Here is an 18201-nt window from a genome sequence, read left to right as displayed (position 1 = left end):
AGAAGAAATACTCCATTTGTTTTGGATTAATTGCAACGAACAATAAGGTTGTCACATAGCTTAAGAATATTGGAGTAACATAGATTAGGAGTATATTTAGCCGGAAGTATATACAAATAAAATAAAAACAGTAAAAATGGGGTTAGTGGAATATTATCAAATAAAGAAGTATTGCAATTAATCATAAATAAATAGATGAAAAATGAAAGCGTTGAGCAACCCCATTATCCCATATAAAATCCTACTGCATTCTTTCAAGACGTTACAATTTAATAGAGAAATAGGGGATAAAATACAACCATCAAACTATTACTTAACAAAAGAGATCAACTTTCATAAGTTCCACATGTAAACATATTTGAAAAACTAACTAGTTATATTAAAACATAGACATTGTTATTATTCCTTGATAAGACTCTTCAAATTTTCATAGTAAAATCGAATCCTTAAAGGTTGAACATGACTTTGATCGCATTGCCACCGAGCACTGGTTTCAAAAGCTTCCACCACCTGAAAATTTTAAGGTGTAGGCGGTTGTACCTTGCTTGATACAGCCAAAAAACGCAAAAAAACACATGTAATTATTTTGTAAAGAACATACAGTGATTTTGTAAAAAACATATAGTTGTTTAGTAATGAACATCCAATTTTATATATTTTTTCATATCTAAAGAACATCTGTAATATTAATAAAGAACATGATAATATTATGTAATAAATATTATCTATATATATAACCACCACAATTTGAAGACAAAATTCAATAAACATTTCACAATAAGCAATGAACATTATGTCGCAGATAAAAGTACATTACACTGACTATCAAAGAACATAAACATATGTTCTTTTCATTTATTTTTTTTGGTGCAAATATGTTCTTTTCACACTAGGTATATGTTCATTACATTTTGATAGTATGTTATTTTCACTCTAGGTATATGTTCATTACATTTTAATAATATATTCTTTTCACTATAACTATACGTTCATTACTTTTATATATCATGTTTTTTCCTACAAAACAGCTGTACGTTGCACCGTACAGGCGCCTGTAGGAACCAACTATTGTCCACCACCTCCTCTTCGGAGAATCCAAACTTATGAGTTATTAGAGGCTTCACATCAATTTTTCCGCTACTCAAAAACTCCAAGCATTGTGGCCAAGTGTTCTTGTAACGAAAAACTCCTAGTACGTCTACCTCCCTGTAACATTGCAAACAAAGTCGTTATCAATAAATGTTACAATATGTGTGAAACTTCCTAAAATGACTTATGAATAAGTATTGTACGTAGTATTAATTAACCTTGAGGCAGCCGGGGTCAGGGGAACGGTCATGATACAATGACCCATTCCAATTAGGCAGACTTTGCCTCCATTTCGAGTAGCACCCAAAGCAGTTGATACAGTTTTCTCATAACTAGCACAATCAAGTCTAACATCTATGTCTCTTCCCATAGCTTTCTTATTTTTTTCAACTTCTAATGCCACTTCCCACAAAAATTTATCATTAAATTTGATCTCAAATTAAAAAATGAAAATCAATACTTGTAATTAGAAATTATACCTCTTTATTAGTAGAAACTTGGACAACAGCATGAGCACCAAGGTTCTTTGCAAACGAAAGGCGATATACATCTACATCGGCCACCACAATCCTAGGGGTCCAAAAGCCTTGGCTGATAGCATAGTTACAAGACCAATTGGTCCTGCTCCAATTATCAAAACTGTAGTCTCAACCCCAACATTAGCGCGACGACAACCATAAACACCAACACTTAGGGGCTCACACATTGCTCCTTCTTCCAAACTAAGGTTATCAGGTAGTTTGAAAGCATAAAGTTGCTGGGTGCACAATCTATGTATTCATCATCATGTAACAAATAATTCAATAAAAGTATAAAACTAAATTAAACGAGAAAATACAAGTTTATGTACTTGGTAAACAAAATATATTTATTAAATGACAAAAGTGTAAATAAATTAACAACTTTTGTCAAAAATTGCACCACAGTTGTTGATTTATTTACAAAAAGTCATATTAACTAGGCAAAACTATTGAGGCCTTGTTTGGTTGGATGTAGGAAGTAGAAATTCCCCTAAAATCTCAATTACTATGCAATTGTAATTTCTAGGAATACCAAAAAATTGTTTGGTTGGATGTAGGAATTTCTACTTTTCATGGGAAGTTCCACTTACCTAGGAGGACTAGGTAAGTTAATTCTTCCATTTGGCGGGAAGTCCCAATTTCTACATTATTGTCAACCAAACATGTATTCATACATTCATTTCCTAGGAAATCAAACTTCCCATAAATTTGTTTGTCAACCAAACAAGGCCTGAGTTATTTACAATTTTACAAGACGAGCTAAATTGGGACTCCCTCACATTAAACCATATAATATGGTATTAGGTAATACATGATCATGTATCAATATATAATTAATGTTAACATTGATTATAAGGTAATACATGATCATGTATCAATATAATGATTATATATTGATACATTGATCATATAATATGGTATAAGGTAATACATGATCATGTATCAATATATAATCTCTATATTGATACATGATCTTGTATTACTCCAATACTCCGTAGACTTTAAGTCTTATACTAACGTTAGGAAATCATAGTTGATTACGTACCTGATTTGCAAGTGATCCGTGAATAGGTGGAGTTGCAAAGAACTTCATATCAGGGCAAAGATTGTAGCTATCCTCCTTGCTGCGATCACAACGCCAACACCCGATTCCAGGCTCGAGTGCTACCCGATCACCTGGAGCTAGGGACGTAACCTCGCTACCGATTTCTTTAATAATACCAGCACATTCATGGCCTATTACCATCGGTTCTTTGACATGGTATTCGCCGCAACTCATTGTCTAGTGTTATTCCATAACAAACATATTATAATATGTTTAACCATTTTATTAACGTGACTACTAAATCGAGACAGATTGAGGTTATTGTAAAATTACCTTTAAGAAATGAACATCGCTACCACAAATTCCAACAGCCTTCATCCGAACCCTTACGTCATTAGGCCCTAAACAAACACGATAACAGCTTTATTAGCATCTAATCTAAAAAAATAAAACTAAAAAAAACCATCAATAATTATCAAACAAAATACGAAAGTTCACGTACCAAGAGTAGGCAGCTCGTAAGGTTGAATTTTGAGATTATCAACACCAAGAAGCCATGCTGCCATATTTTCAGTAGCATTAGCAACAGCATTGGCAATTTCACCACTCCCCATATATATTTTTTTTAATATTATTTCTTTGTTACAAAACAACCCAATTGATGCTTGTAAGTTTTTATGATGGATAAGAAGAAATGGTACGTTGTTTATATAGAGTAATTAAGATACTTCTATTGTCTCAAAAAAAAAAAAAAAAAAAAAAAAAAAAAAAAATTAAGATACTTCTAAAAAAAATATAAAAAAAGAAGATACTTTTAAAAAGTGAAGTAGATCCTTAGGATATATACTTGTCCTATCCAAAATTTTACTGATTTAAACTGATCTTTAAGGTATCGATAATTTTTTTAAAAGGGAAACTATCTTTGTAGATGATATATTGATATGCAACGATGGACATCTAACTAAAAATTGCTATTGCATTTTTTTTTTTTTTTTTTTTTTTTTTGGGTAAAAGCTCTCAAATTAGTGCAATATGTGACCAACTTTTAAATAAGAATAGATTACTACTCAAATATAAAAGAACTCGTTATAATCGATACCCGTGCTGCATGAGTACGTACATTGATCGAAGCTAAAATTTAACACACCTAATTATCCACGTAACTAAAATCAAGATGCATGATAGAAGTTTATTTGACAAATGTCACTCTCTAATCAAAGATATTCTATCCATTTTCCTATTCCTTGGTAAAGGATAGGGAGTTTCATCTTTAAATCTTTTACGCCTTTGACATTTTTTTTATTAATTGATTCAATTATTTAATTCGAAATATATATGTTTTTTTGACACATGTTACTCTCAACTTAAAAATATTTCCACCATTCCATTCCTACTTAAAGGAAATCCATTAATGTTTTTTGAAATCTTATTATTCTAGAAGGTTGTGATAATATGTGATAAAAATGTTTGATCATATTAAAATTAAATGACATCTACAGTATCTATCTACGTAGTAATTATACCACGGACTGTACGAAATAATGCACAAGATAAAGTTCATTTGATACCTGTCACTTTCTAATAACACTAAAAAATTTCCCAAGACCCGTTTTCCCATTTCAAAATAAAGTACTCCGTACTTCACAATAAGATCTTTGAAATCATTAACTATAACAATTCGTTTGACTTCTTGTAAAAAAAATTATGCCTTTGACATTATTCTTATTTGATTTATATATTTTATAATATTGTTGATATCTTATTATTTCGATAAGTTATGATATGACATTCAACGCAGCAATTCTGAGCACTATCCATGCCACATTCTAGTAATTATACAGTATATTATTTAAATAAATGTTCTTAATCAAAGTACAATTCTGAGCACTTTCCAAGTATCCATGCCACATACTAGTAATTATACAGTATATTTTTTTAAATAAATGTTCTTAATCAAGTATATATGTGTGTCATGTCTATCCTTCTCTTCCAGAAATTATAAATGATACTAATGCTTATATCAAGAATCGTAAGACAATCACAAAATTCACCATATGAATCAAAAAAGTCATACCATTTTTTGTTATGTAAGTTGTGTTTATTTATTCTTTTTAATGTTAGTAAGTTAGATAGGGTGTGTTTTTTTTTTTTTTTTTTTTTTTTTTTTTTTTTGGTTCTTTTTCTTTTTTTTTAAGAAAGAGCTATAAGTTATTTTAGCATTTGATAAGATAGATGATTTGAAGAGTTAGTCAAATCATTTAATATAACCGGTCATAAAACTAATCAAATAGTGAAAATAACTTATACCAACTAACTATCTGCCAAGTAACATATAAGGGCTTAAACACCCGCGTATTTTAATTTGTAGTTTGGATCCTAACAGCGTTAACCTAATCTCTTAAAAAATTGAGTTCAATGCAATGCCATTGTACAATATTATGAATTTGTTTAAAAAAATCAAACAAAATTTTTTACAATAATTTTTTTAATCGTATTTGGAGCTTTTAAGAGATTTCAATATTAAATATATACTTAATCTGTTTCTTTTTAGTTGACACGTTTCTTTAGTCACGTTTGCCAATGCACAAATTCAATCGTTAATATCTTTAATTTTCGATAAGCAAAAATTATAAAAATTTGATATTTAGAAAATATATATCGTGACGGTTCTAACAAGATCCCACATCACTATATTTTTCATTACATATAAATTCACAAAATATGGTCAAAGTAGAGTGTGTGAATAGTGCTAAAGTCAAAACGTGTTAACTAATAAAAAACGGAGGTAGTATGATAGTATAAAAGTACATAAATACATACAAGCTCCTTCCCATTTGAAATGTTTGTCTCATTTAAAAACATTAGAAATTTTATAGTAAGGCCTCGTACACTTTGCCTTATTTTGCTGAAGTGAAATTATTTTTATTGAACTGAAATTATTTTTACTGAACTGAAATTATTTTTGTTAAACTGAAATTAATTTTACTAAACTCAAATATTTTTACTGATTTTCAGTTGTATTTTTTCTTTAAAGTTATTGATTTTTACTGAACTGAAATTATTTTTACTGTACTGAACTTATTTTTACTGAACTGAACTTATTTTTGCTGAATTAAAATTATTTTTACTAAACTGAAATTATTTTTACTGAATTTTTTTTTTTAAGGTGAAGTGAACTGGGCCTAAATAGAATAATCTAGCAATTCAATTATTTTTTTTTTCCTAATAGAATATAGTCAAGTAAAATTTTATAATATTTATATTAATGTTTAAGTTTCATATATGTAATTTATATGCTTATATTTCTTTTTATATTATACATAGTTTAGTAAGTAATACTCCCCCGTCTCTTAATTAGATTTCCTACTTCTCTCTATTATGTGAGGAATAAATGCTACAAGTAGGAATCTAATTGAGGGACGGAGAGAGTACAGTATATTTTAATTACATTGCATTGAAATTGTGTAAAAAGTAAATGAAATAAACAGAAAATAAATACTTCAAAAGATATTGACGTGAGATTGTATAATATCTATATTTTTATTTTTTATTTCTTATTAAATACGGAATGTTACAAATATGTTTTTTTATTTCATGTACCTAGAATTATTATTATTATTACGAGTATTACAATACATTACATTATAAAATTGCGCAAGATTCTAAACAAGACAATATTTAAAAAAAAAAACAAAAAAAACAAAAAAAAGCCTCATGCATTGCAATGTGCAAGTTGTCAACAACTCAACATTATCAACACAGCCAAGAGAGTTTCTCCACCACATACATAATAACAAAGAAGGAAAAAAAAAAAAGTTTCATCAACCAACATTATCAAACACCTTCAAGGATCATCGAGAGGAATTGGACCCCAAAAGAGGACCCAAACCAACAAGACATTAGGAACCAAAATTGGAATCAAAGGATTAACTTCACTCAATAGCTTCTTTCTAAACAATCTTTTCCTGAAATACAATCTTTTACTTTCATCATCCCATTTAGCTTCTTCAACTCCTTTGGCCAAAATCAGAGGTGGGGGTTGACTGTAAGGGCACTTTGACCTCCAAGAAATAGGGGGTGCCCTTAATCTTTTAAGGAAGAGAGATAAACTCCATTTTAAGTTGAATGTTGGGTTGTTTTGGTATTTGGGGCAGAGTAAAGGTGGGTAATCCCAGTTTAGATAACAGGGGATTTGGTTAGCAATGAAATATTGAGAGTGGAGTGATGGGTTTATTGTTGGGATTGTTAAGATGTGTGTTAGGGCTGTGAATTTTTGCTCCCATGTTGTACCCTCCATTTTTGTTGCTTTGGAAGAAAGCTGGAATGAAATTATTGAGTGAGAGGATTGGTTTGAATTTTTTGTTCCATACGTCTACTCGTGTAGTCATTAGTTAAGTGTAAGATGGCTTTGGGCTATGCCTCGTGCAGTCGTGCCCACCGTGTATGTCTTGAGTCTCCATAGGCGCATAGGCCCTATTTGTTTGGCTTGTAATTAGGAAGGCAATCTGGAATTCGATGGTACATTTTTTTCACTTTTAATGGTATAGTGGTACATTTTTGTGTACTATTATACATGTATAATGTACCATTAAAGCATAAGTTGTTTAAATAGTACTTTTTGTGTACTATTATGCATATATTGGTACCTTTTATCATCATATTTTCCACCATCATGTTCCCAATATTTACAAAAATATCATCCTATATGCAATATTAGTAAATAAGGCCTATGCGCTAATAGTTATCCGTCTTATGGTTGGTTAAGCCAAGCCCGTCCCGTACTACTTGATATGTATGTCGTACTATACATTGTGTCATGTCAAAGTATGTTATTTCGACTCTATTTTGTATCCGTGTTGGACACTCGACATTCAGATGAGGGCATGAAATCCTTACATTATACTTCAATGCTCACTTAGATGCTTCAATCATCTTTAACCACAAAACCATAGAAAATATAGAAATAAAAGGAACGAAAAGAAGAGTATGTGCTATAAATAAACTTCAAATAACATTTTAACAAGATTAACAATCAAGTTAGCTTAAAATGTGCGTACAAGTATTTTTACGATATACTTGCAATTCGAGTAGAGTTATATAAAATTACACATATGTTCCATTAATGTCGTTCCCTCACTTGTGTCCACATTTAAATTAGGACAATGTCCTTATGTCTGAAATTTGTTACCCAAACATGTCAGATACTTATTTTTACATGATTGAATTGAATAGGGTCTTCTAATAAGCTTGATATTGAGCTAGTGCTTACTAAACTTGCACGCTTATTAATACTTCATATTTTGAACTAAAAACTTGGATAGATCACCGAAGGACCAAGTAAAATTTGTTGACGCTTATTAGCTTAGTTTCATTAATTAGATTTCTTCAATAGCTCAGGAGGGTTGAAGAAACCGTAAAAAGAATGATACCTGAAATAAGAAGAAAAGTGAAAAGGCAAGCCGAACAGACTTACATAATCCATATTTTTCTTTTTCGCAGCTTTCTTATCTAATAAGCTTGCAAAAGGCTTCCTCCCAGTAATGTTACTTGTGTTCCATGCGCTGAAACAGACTGAAGACAACCACCGCAATATGATAATCACGAGAACATGTTTTGCAAAACACTGTACAATCTGTAATAGTCTGCACATTAACATTGTTACACTGAAATTTCGCGTATAGCAGTAATGATATATTTAGCTTACAATCTATAATCCTGAATTACGTATTATCAACGCCAAAACTGTGTCATTTCTTCTAGGGTTCTTTTGTATGTGCATTGTTCTTAGTTATCGTCAGTGTGGCAACAATCATCTCAAAGCAAACAAGAGGTAGAAAACAGCTAGAGCAGAAACCTGTATTAAATCCAACTTAAGATCAGCTTCCAGCTTAATTATGACTTTACGAGAGAGTATTCACCAGACAAGAAGATCCACATTTGACATACCAGAAAGGGCACCAACGACAACATGCTCAAGGCAAGCGTAAGCATGAAAACAGCCACAGAAGATGCCTACGATAAGCAAACTCGAGATTTGCTTCAGCTCAATCACGAGAAAGAATTGTAAAAATCCAGGCTCTTCATAAACTTACCAGAGAAAAAAACACTGATAACAACCATCTCAGAGCAAGAATGGCAGGAAATACAACTACAACAGAAACCTGGAATAAGCAAACTCAAAAATATCAGTTCAATTATGAGACAACTTGTTTATTAAGGGTCCATAGTTTATAGTTATGTATGTTAACTTACCAGATAGAACACCAACTCTTCACTGGCAAAAACAGCAGTAAAATCATTTATCTCCATCTTTTGTCTGACAAAACCTTGCAACTATAAGCATATCTATTAGCAACAAGCACACAACTAAATATAGCATACGATAAGCTCAATGTCAAGAAAGCAGTAGGAAAGCATGCACAGTTCAGGTACACATCAAGCTAAGGCTATAAGCGCGCCTGGCTACTGTCTACCAACTGCCAAGAGCATAAAATCCCTGAATAAGCATCCAAATAGGCACGAGAAAAAGCATAGTAAATTTTCCTCCATTACAGAATAATAAGCTGAATCTGATTTTCTAGTCAAATATCATCAACATTGATTACTAATTTATCACCATTATACATAATATGTGACAGAAGCACAGAACTAACCTCAAACCAGAAACCAAAATTCATTGGTATCCTAAATCCAACAAGAAAGCCTGAAATCTGTCAGAGTCCAGTTATTCAATCTAATGTCAGACAAAGCATGCTTTTCATGCATAATTTTAATTTTGGACACAAATCACATTAGCTCCAGCTCATACTGCCTTATTATGAGATGTAAGCTTCAACTAGATCAAGTTACATACTTTGATGTATAGATCAATAAAAACCAATATAGTAATTCTTTGATCATGCCTAGCTAAATGACAGGCTATAAAGATTTAGTGATTTGGCAGACTATAACATACGTCGTAAGTGATAAGTCTCTAACCCGACATTGATATTTAAGAGACTATTGCACTTAAAAGTCACAGTAAGTCCATGTGGTGAGCTCACCTATCATTGAATAGATGAGATTATTGATTTATTGTCTCACTTGTAATGAAAAACTGTTATAATAGCCTCTGCCAGACAATAGGGTAAATAAAATAGCAGAGCAAAGGGTTCAAATTACTGTAGTCAGAGAAAATCAAGGGAACTAATGTTGATAAGTTCTAGAAGAGTGATTGGAGCTATGTCACACCTTTTCTAATTTACTTGTTTTGCGTTTCATTCTCTGTACTGTCGAAAATCGAAATAGATGACCAAAAATTAAGAGATAAAGTAGGAACTAGGACGACATCTGAGGTCATGAGGTGGGAACTGGGGAGTAAAAGATTGGGGAAATACCCCGACATCCAATAAGAATCAAATCCTCATTTCAAGATGAAAGTTGGATGTAAGATACTATACTACTCCCAACACCAGGCCACATTAGGTCCTATAGAAAAAATAAATCTAATAATTTTCACATAAATAAATTATGCTTAATAGGGGATACTATGTTTGTTCAAAAAAAAAGTAATAAAAAAAATAGGGGATACTATGTTGTCCCTTTGGCTTGATATGAATAAATTTTCTGAAAATGCTAAATATGAATCATTATCAGCTGGCAGGTACCTGCAATATAGTGAAGAAATTGCTAGCCCAAAATCCTAATCACCGCTTGAGTTTTGTGACTAAGGGTTTGCCTTGCATTATCTTTCTAGGGAAAATGTACAAGAGATGTTTGTGAGTGATATCAAGGAAAAGCTTATGTAAGTTGAGTCATTACAAGTTCACAAACAAGTAGTCTAGCTTTAAGGATTGCTGTTGTGACAGATGCAAGGAACATAAACAAAGAACAACACAAACATGCTTCACTAACAATGTGTTAGCTATGTCCACCGGCAAGCAAGAAGATGTTTTATTGACCTTGAGTGAAATAAAATCATGGAATAGGCTAGGTTAAAACCTCAGGAAATAAGCCCGGAGATCACACGATGTAACTAGTTCCCATGTAAGATCTGCTATTCTCATATAAATTTTGTTTGATTGAACTAAGTAATTTTTGATTGATCAAATTAATTTCCATCAACTATATTGATGATTAAATTTATTTATAGGAGCAAATAAATCAGGACATATTTTAACAAAAAAAACACTCAAGCCAAAGCATCAACAAGCGATTCCGAAAGATCTCCTCCCCACCCTTCCCAACCCCCACGCCCCAAAGAAAAAGAAAAAAAAAAAGGGCCACAGAGTGAATGATAAAGGGAAGGGGACTCAATTCAGAGATGACAAACCTGATGGTGATACTTTTTGATAGCTGTATATGATCTTCTTAGTAGGTTTATAGCTTCCGAAGAGTAGGCAACTAGCATATCATGATATCGTCTACCAGGTAATTTGTTAATAAACTACAAGAGACGCAGAAAGGTTAACTAGGGAAATGTAAAACATACAGAAGCAGTCAAAGGGAAGCTGCCATTTAAATCACTAAGCACTACATATTTAACATATATAACTTTCAGAAAAGTGAGGGGGAGAAAGAATCAAACAAAAAGTTCAAACACGTGCATAGCTACGACCTTAAAAAATAAACATCTTTCATTGCGTAAGTGCCGTCGTAGCTCCCCTGTTCTTCTCTGTCAACAAATTATAAACTCAGTAGGCAGCATAAAAGATATAGTGAACAGAAAGCATTGACTTCAGCTAGGTGAGAGATACTTCTATGACTTCGCGAGCCTGCTCAAGCTTTTGAACATGAAACCAGAGTTCTGGGACGATTTTTGCCATCTGTGAAACAGCAGGTCATTAGATGAGGCTAAGAATGAAATAGCTGATACAGCATACTGTTTACTAAAAAACAAACAAAAAACCTGTTGGCACCCAGGAAATGTACGATAATAGCATAACAATTCAAACGGTTAATTAGTAACAACAAAGGCATATAACAGCTTGAATTTCTCTTATAAGAAAGGAGTAATACCTAGTTTATATATTTCATACATGATTTATAAAAAGAGGACATCTCAGTGGCATTGTAACTTTAGGATACTGACAAGTATTTTGGAATATACCATCAATAAGAACCTAAGAGGTCACAAACAAACTGTATAATATCTCACATGGGCAGCATGCTAGAAATACAATTAAAATTAAATCGGATCCTGTTGGCACACATGGAATGTACGACAATTTGCAGGCAGAAAATACTAGTGTTTTAAGCGTTTTGTATTATTTGAAAATCAAAAAGACTTGCTAGTTTGGGCAGTACTGTTCATTAAATTTTCTTCTTTACTTTGCTTTCATTATATAAAGGCTGCATATGACTTACTCGGGATGTGACTATCAATGTGACAGACGGAATTTTTACTTTTCAAAAAGTGACTATACAGTCTCAGAGAACATTTCAGTTGCATGCATTGATGAAATAACTCTGTTCTATCTTATGCCTTACCAATTCAACTTTTGAAGCAAGCGATTCCACTGATCTCTTGTCATCCTTAACCCTGACTTTCAATTGACTGATGTTCAAGTCATTTCTTCTCACGACAGCCTCCAGTTCTCGTACCTAACGATGCCCAAGTGAATTAATGTAGTGGTTATTATTCCCTTTCAACGGTTTCAATAAATCGTTAAAAGGAAAAACCAATTTAAAAGGTACCAAACCAATAAACTTTAGCATACCTGTTCTTCAAGCAACTTTATCATTTCCTCATAGTCTGGCACATCCTGCAAATTATTTTACCAGATGAGTAAAGATGATAAACTTTATACCCATCCGAACACCAATGCTTCCAGCTTACTTAATCATTAATACAGTGCGAATTAGTAAACATTGAATCACATAAGACAAGATCAAACAAATAAAGGTTTCCATAGGTCAAAATTATTCAGCACAGTTTTATACCAAAAAGATAGTCAACACTCATAAACGATCATTTATATCAACTAATCAATGAAGGATGACATGTGCAGAAACAACCAAGAATACGCATTTGGATATGCATAAAAATGAACCCACTTTATGTACTGTAGATTTTATTATCATGACTAAAATACATTCTCAAGTAGGTTTCATGCTCTCGGAAATTTTTGTTCTCTCGCTATTAGGGCTCTATAGTCTATCCCATCCAAACAACTTTCACACTCAAATTGTGGAGGGTACAAAAATCCTGGCTCGCATGAAGATTTTGCCGCCTCTATCAATCATACAAGATAACTGAGACCCTTGAACCACTGTCCAGCCTAATTAACAGATAACCCACATCCAAAAACACTTGCATAATGAACTAGTGGTAAAAATACAGCAATTTGTTACAAGAGAAAATCACTTTATCTACAGAGCAACAGGATCTTGATTTTTGTTTGGAACATTTTTGTTGATCTTGTTTGGTCTTTGGATGACATGTGCAGAAAACAACCAAGAATACACACTGGGATGTGCATAAAAATGAACCCATTTATGTACTGCAGATCTTATTAGCATAACTAATATACATTCTCTAGTCAATAGTTGACATTGCTAAATTGACAGTCCATTGCTGAAATAAAGAAGGCTTGTTGAGATAATATTTGATAATTTGATTGCATTAAAGAAAGTGTAAATGGAAAAAAAAAAAAAAAAAAAAAGAAAAAAAACAATAGGATTTTTTTTCTTGTCGTCTTCTTGGAGGTGTTAGTAGGTTTACTCTTTAAATTATTTGAATTTTTCCAAATCTATTTACGATATACTAAAATATAATGCTCAATCCTAAAGCGATAATGTGTATGTTTGTATAGTCAAGCAAATTCAACAATGCAGATGTGTAAATTGATATACTCCTCCAATCTCATACACTTGTAAGCAATACAGTTCAATCTAGTTAAAAATGCATTAGCATGCTAAAGTGGTGTCTAATATTACATCGATTTCATGACATGACTTACAATCTTCTATTGATGTTAAAAAAAATCACATGTAAGTATGTAACCAAGCATCAATATTGTAGTGTAACAAACAAATTTGGATCAAAAGACTTTGGCTAAGTGGCTAACAATCTAGCACAACATATATTTTGGAACGAAGGGAATGACAATCGACAACTTCCAGATCATGGAAAAAGGAACAAAGCTGCTGACCTTTAAGTTGGACAAATCAGACTCCAGGTGTTGTATAGTACGACTAAGCTCCTCAATTTTCATCTCACAATTTTCAATAAGAAGGCTTTTACTGTCGAGTTCTTGGCCAGTCATCTCACTTAAATGTTCTGTAGCAATTGATCCACAACATAGATGAGTAGATATCATTCAGGACAAATATCTAGAGGGATTAAAACGACTGCAAGCAATAATAATCAAAATTGTCAAGCAAATCAGAACTTAAAACAATGCCAAATGATGAAAATTCCAAATTTTGCAATAATTCATATACCAATGGAAAAAATTGACCACAACATAAGAAAAACAAAATTAGTCAGCACACCGAAAGGTACAACTGAATTTAATCTTTTCAAACTTTAAGCTGAGGAAAAGTGATAAGCCAAAATCAATGCAATTTGCAAAAAGATTGCGGTCTTCTACTATTCGTTTCACACCATTTTTAATTAAAGTCTTGAATGAAGACAATCAACAGGTTTATCTATTCTATGATTCTATTAGTCTAGCAAAATATTATCAATTGTTTCTAAAGTAACAGGAAAAAAGAAACACAAAGAATTTTGAATCATCATATAGGGAAGGAGTAAATATATTAACATTGCAGTCTAATTGAAGCAAACTAATCAGAAATTAGCATTAACGCCAACTTACAAGAGAATTTAGCTATTCTTATTCTACTTTCTACTCAAAATCTTAGTCGTTTCACAGATTTCTTCTGTTGCAAGAAATTTAATCATTCTACAATATGAATGCAACATCAAATATCACAATTTAGAATCAATTTTCAGCCAATTACGAAGTACTTGCACATTACAATGCGATTGACTATGCCAATTTACAAAACCAATGCAATTAATAATGCAAATAATTTTTAGTAATATGTTCAATCAATAATCGAACTTAATTACTCACAAATCAAATCAAATCAAATTTACGGAAAATTTTCAGATTAATCTCTAACAAAAACACTCAATTATAGTCGAAATTAGAATGCAATAATCAGCATTTGAGATACTTATTAAATTAGGAAGAAGAGATACCTAATCGAGCAATTTTGAGGTTCATATCCTGGATTTCGCATTCCAAATTAGTGTCAGAATTTGAGCAAATTTGGTGATTTTGAAATTGAGGATGGTTGATCTCAGTGAAATCAACAGTAACAGCATTGGAAGTGGAGAAGAGAAGTGAGGAGAGAGAGAGGAAGAATGCGATTGCGAGGTACGCCGTCGGTAAGGTCATCGTCATTGCCACTTTGCTGCTACCCTGGAAGTATTTTCCTACTTCCCTCTCAATTCTGTTCTTCATTTCTTCTCGTAATGAAAGAAAAATATAAGTCTGAGAAACAAAGAATGTTAATCAGTTCCTTTGTGGGGCCTCTTTTGTAATATAATACACCTTTTTATGTTTTTTTTTCAGATCTAACGTCACATGTCATCTTGCCGATCATCACGAAGTCACCGCACTACCATCCCGTGTTCCTCTTCGCGTAATCGCGCCTTTCTTCTTCCTCCCTTCTTACCCTTCTTGTTTCTCCTTCCTCAACAACCACCCCAACGCCACTACGCGGTGAAAACAAAAAGACACCCTAGTAGCAAATGGGTGTAAATTAAAGCCATATCAATCCCTTAGAGTATACCCAATGGATGACCCAAAATATTTGGTTATGGATTATTATATAATTTATTTCTCTTTCCACTCATCCATGACCAAGTCACATGACCAACATGACCAAAAACTCCCAATGGTTGTCCAAAATTACTTTGGTCATGATTTTCTCTCTCCTACTTTTACCATACCCCACCATATATTCTCTCTCTTCTATCCCACCATATAATTTAAAATTGTTGTTAAAAACATAATAATTCCTATAATTGTTGCACATAATTAAAATTTAAAATGCTTAATGATAAATATAATTATACACTAATTGTAATCAATGATGTATTATTGAAGCGCAAATGTAAAATACATGGACACTTAATTTAAAACCTCGTTAGGTAATAATAATACACGATAGTACGATAACACATGCATGATTAGAACACATTATTTAACATTAGCTAAAACATACACTAAACATAATTACTTAAAGAAAATATTCTTAAAGGCCCAATAATACATCAATTACTGCCTATTATAAGACTCCCCATATCTAAGCCATAAATGTTCCACTAAATCTAACTTCAAGGCTCTATGCGTAACTTCATCACGAACTCGAGCTCTATTAGCCATGTAAGTGTCCAAATTAGCTGGTCAGTTACTACTGTTGCTAAATTGAAATGGTCCTTCAGAATTTCTTCTACTTGAAGACGGGGGTTCAGGTTGCTCATATTCATTTGGATCATCATACCTTGGATCATAATATCTTGCATATGTATCTCGCTCATCCTCGACGATCATGTTGTGTAAGATGATGCAAGCTATCATAATTTTTCCAAGCATTGATACATCACAAGCCAGAGCAGGATGCCGAACTATGGCAAAACGAGCTTGTAGTACTCCAAATGCACGTTCGACATCCTTTCGTTGACCTTCTTGCTTTTTGGCGAAAAGACCCTCTTTTTCATTTTGGGGGAGGGATATTGTGGGAATGAATGCCTCCCATGTAGGATATATACCATCAGTGAGATAATATCCCATATTATATTGGTGGCCATTAACGACATAGTTAACCGAAGGTGCACGACCTTCGAATATATCATTAAATAATGGAGACATGTCAAGAACATTTATATCATTACACCTACCTGGCGTCCCGAAAAAAGCATGCCAGATCCAAAGGTCTTGTGATGCCACAACTTCTAAAATCATAATGGGCTTATTAGCTCTCCCGGAAAACATGCCCTTCAATCTTAAAGGACAATTCTTCCATCGCCAATGCATACAATCAATGAATCCCATCATCCCTGGAAAGCCTCGACATTCTCCATCTCGTAGGAGTCTGGCCATATCCTTTTCATTAGGTCTTCTCAGATAGTCGTTACTAAAATAAGAGATAACTCCTTCAACAAAATGTTGTAAGGAGTCTCTCTCAAGAGATGCACTAATCCGTAAGTAGTCGTCAATGGAATCAGCAGCAGTTCCATATGCAAGTAATCTTAAAGTCGCGGTGCATTTCTGCAATGCTGATGCTCCAAATCTACCAGTAGCATCTTGCCTTTGTTGAAAGAACTGATGACGTTCTTCTAAATTATGCACAATACGGAGAAAGACGTGCTTTCTCATGCGGAATCTCCGACAGAACAAGTTTGGAGGGAACACTAGAGGATCAGCAAAATAGTCATTCCATAAACGGTTGTGTACGTCTTCAAGATCCCTTTCGACCACCATCCTTGGTGCCCTTGGAACTTGATTAACCATCTGAAAGAATTCAACTGGATTAGTCATTATGAATTCATCCATCATTCGATCAACAAGACGATTTGCTTGCCTCCGTCTCTCATAACGTCGGTTGTAGTCATCATCGGAATTTTGATTTGTGTTGGCAGATGAATTGGAAGAGTTAGAAGATGAGTTGGACGAATTAGAACTCTCAGACATTTTCAAAGCTAAGGAAGCTACTTTGATGAGAGAGCTAATAGATTATTGGTTGAGTGAAACCAAATTAAAACATATAGCAATATATAGAACAATGTACGAACTTTAATAATAGTGTGTTGTTATAATGCTATCATTCACCATCAAAAATAATGTACTGAAAAGCTTCAATGTGATTTCATATCAATAGGTTGTGTGGTCATTTTTATGTCTTATCAAAATCAGTAATTGCTTCACTTTTTCAGAAGAGTAAGTCTTTGGTTTTTCCAGTGAGCAATCACATCAAATTAAACACCTACATTTATCAGAAAAATACAAATACGTAAGTTCATGTGAGCAATGCACAATTTTTGTTATTGTTACATCTCATCAATGCCATTAATGCACAACTTTTTAAAAATAGTAAACTATTTAAATATGACAGTCATACATCACATAATAGTACAACTATATTAGAGCTATTTAAAAACAACATAATGACTACACATTAATTGATAATAAATAACAACTTAAACAACATGATTACAACTTCAAGTTCAAAAGCGGTTACTAAATAACAACCTAATCATTCTAGAATCTAACACTACTACATTTTGAAGACAATAAATTAATTGGATGGGAATAATATCTTCACTAAATTGTTCCTTCGTTCTTGATCCTCTTCTGATAAGTATGGCTTTGCTTTAAGTATCTTGAACAATTCCAAGTTGATTTTCCTTTGCTTTCGTGCTTCTCTCTCCCTTTCTAGCTGGGCATTTTCAGCTTCTTTCTCTCTCTGGAACCTCAACTTCATCATCTCCATCTCAGTTTCAGATTGCCTTGTTATGTTCATGTTTTGAATAGTAAGCAACCATTGCTG

At 32.8% G+C, this 18201-nt stretch overlaps 3 protein-coding genes and 1 pseudogene across 3 annotated transcripts; all 4 read right to left on the bottom strand.

The window, feature by feature from the left end:
• Window positions 1–446: 446 nt before the first annotated feature.
• LOC145579382 (sorbitol dehydrogenase-like) lies at window positions 447–3380 on the bottom strand (annotated as a pseudogene).
• Window positions 3381–6499: 3119 nt separating this feature from the next.
• On the bottom strand, window positions 6500–6952 carry LOC145578204 (uncharacterized). Its single transcript, XM_081635562.1, has one exon. It carries the CDS (start codon window positions 6950–6952, stop codon window positions 6500–6502), a length of 453 nt encoding a protein of 150 aa, XP_081491688.1.
• Window positions 6953–7861: 909 nt separating this feature from the next.
• On the bottom strand, window positions 7862–15361 carry LOC145579381 (uncharacterized). The gene is made up of 11 exons (XM_081636622.1): window positions 14846–15361; window positions 13788–13915; window positions 12354–12398; window positions 12124–12237; window positions 11391–11459; window positions 11252–11308; window positions 10967–11080; window positions 8908–8988; window positions 8748–8816; window positions 8602–8667; window positions 7862–8509 (listed from the first exon to the last, which is right to left on the bottom strand). Exons 1-11 carry the CDS (start codon window positions 15108–15110, stop codon window positions 8465–8467), a joined length of 1053 nt encoding a protein of 350 aa, XP_081492748.1. The 5' UTR covers window positions 15111–15361; the 3' UTR covers window positions 7862–8464.
• A 697-nt stretch (window positions 15362–16058) lies between these two features.
• On the bottom strand, window positions 16059–17345 carry LOC145578202 (uncharacterized). The gene has a single exon (XM_081635561.1). It carries the CDS (start codon window positions 17343–17345, stop codon window positions 16059–16061), a length of 1287 nt encoding a protein of 428 aa, XP_081491687.1.
• Between the last annotated feature and the right edge of the window lie 856 nt (window positions 17346–18201).

This window comes from Chenopodium album, chromosome 14 (assembly GCF_948465745.1).
Source record: "Chenopodium album chromosome 14, dcCheAlbu1.1, whole genome shotgun sequence".
Taxonomy (NCBI): domain Eukaryota; kingdom Viridiplantae; phylum Streptophyta; class Magnoliopsida; order Caryophyllales; family Amaranthaceae; genus Chenopodium; species Chenopodium album.
Note: the sequence above shows the minus strand (reverse complement) of the source record. Positions and strands in the feature narration are given on the sequence as shown.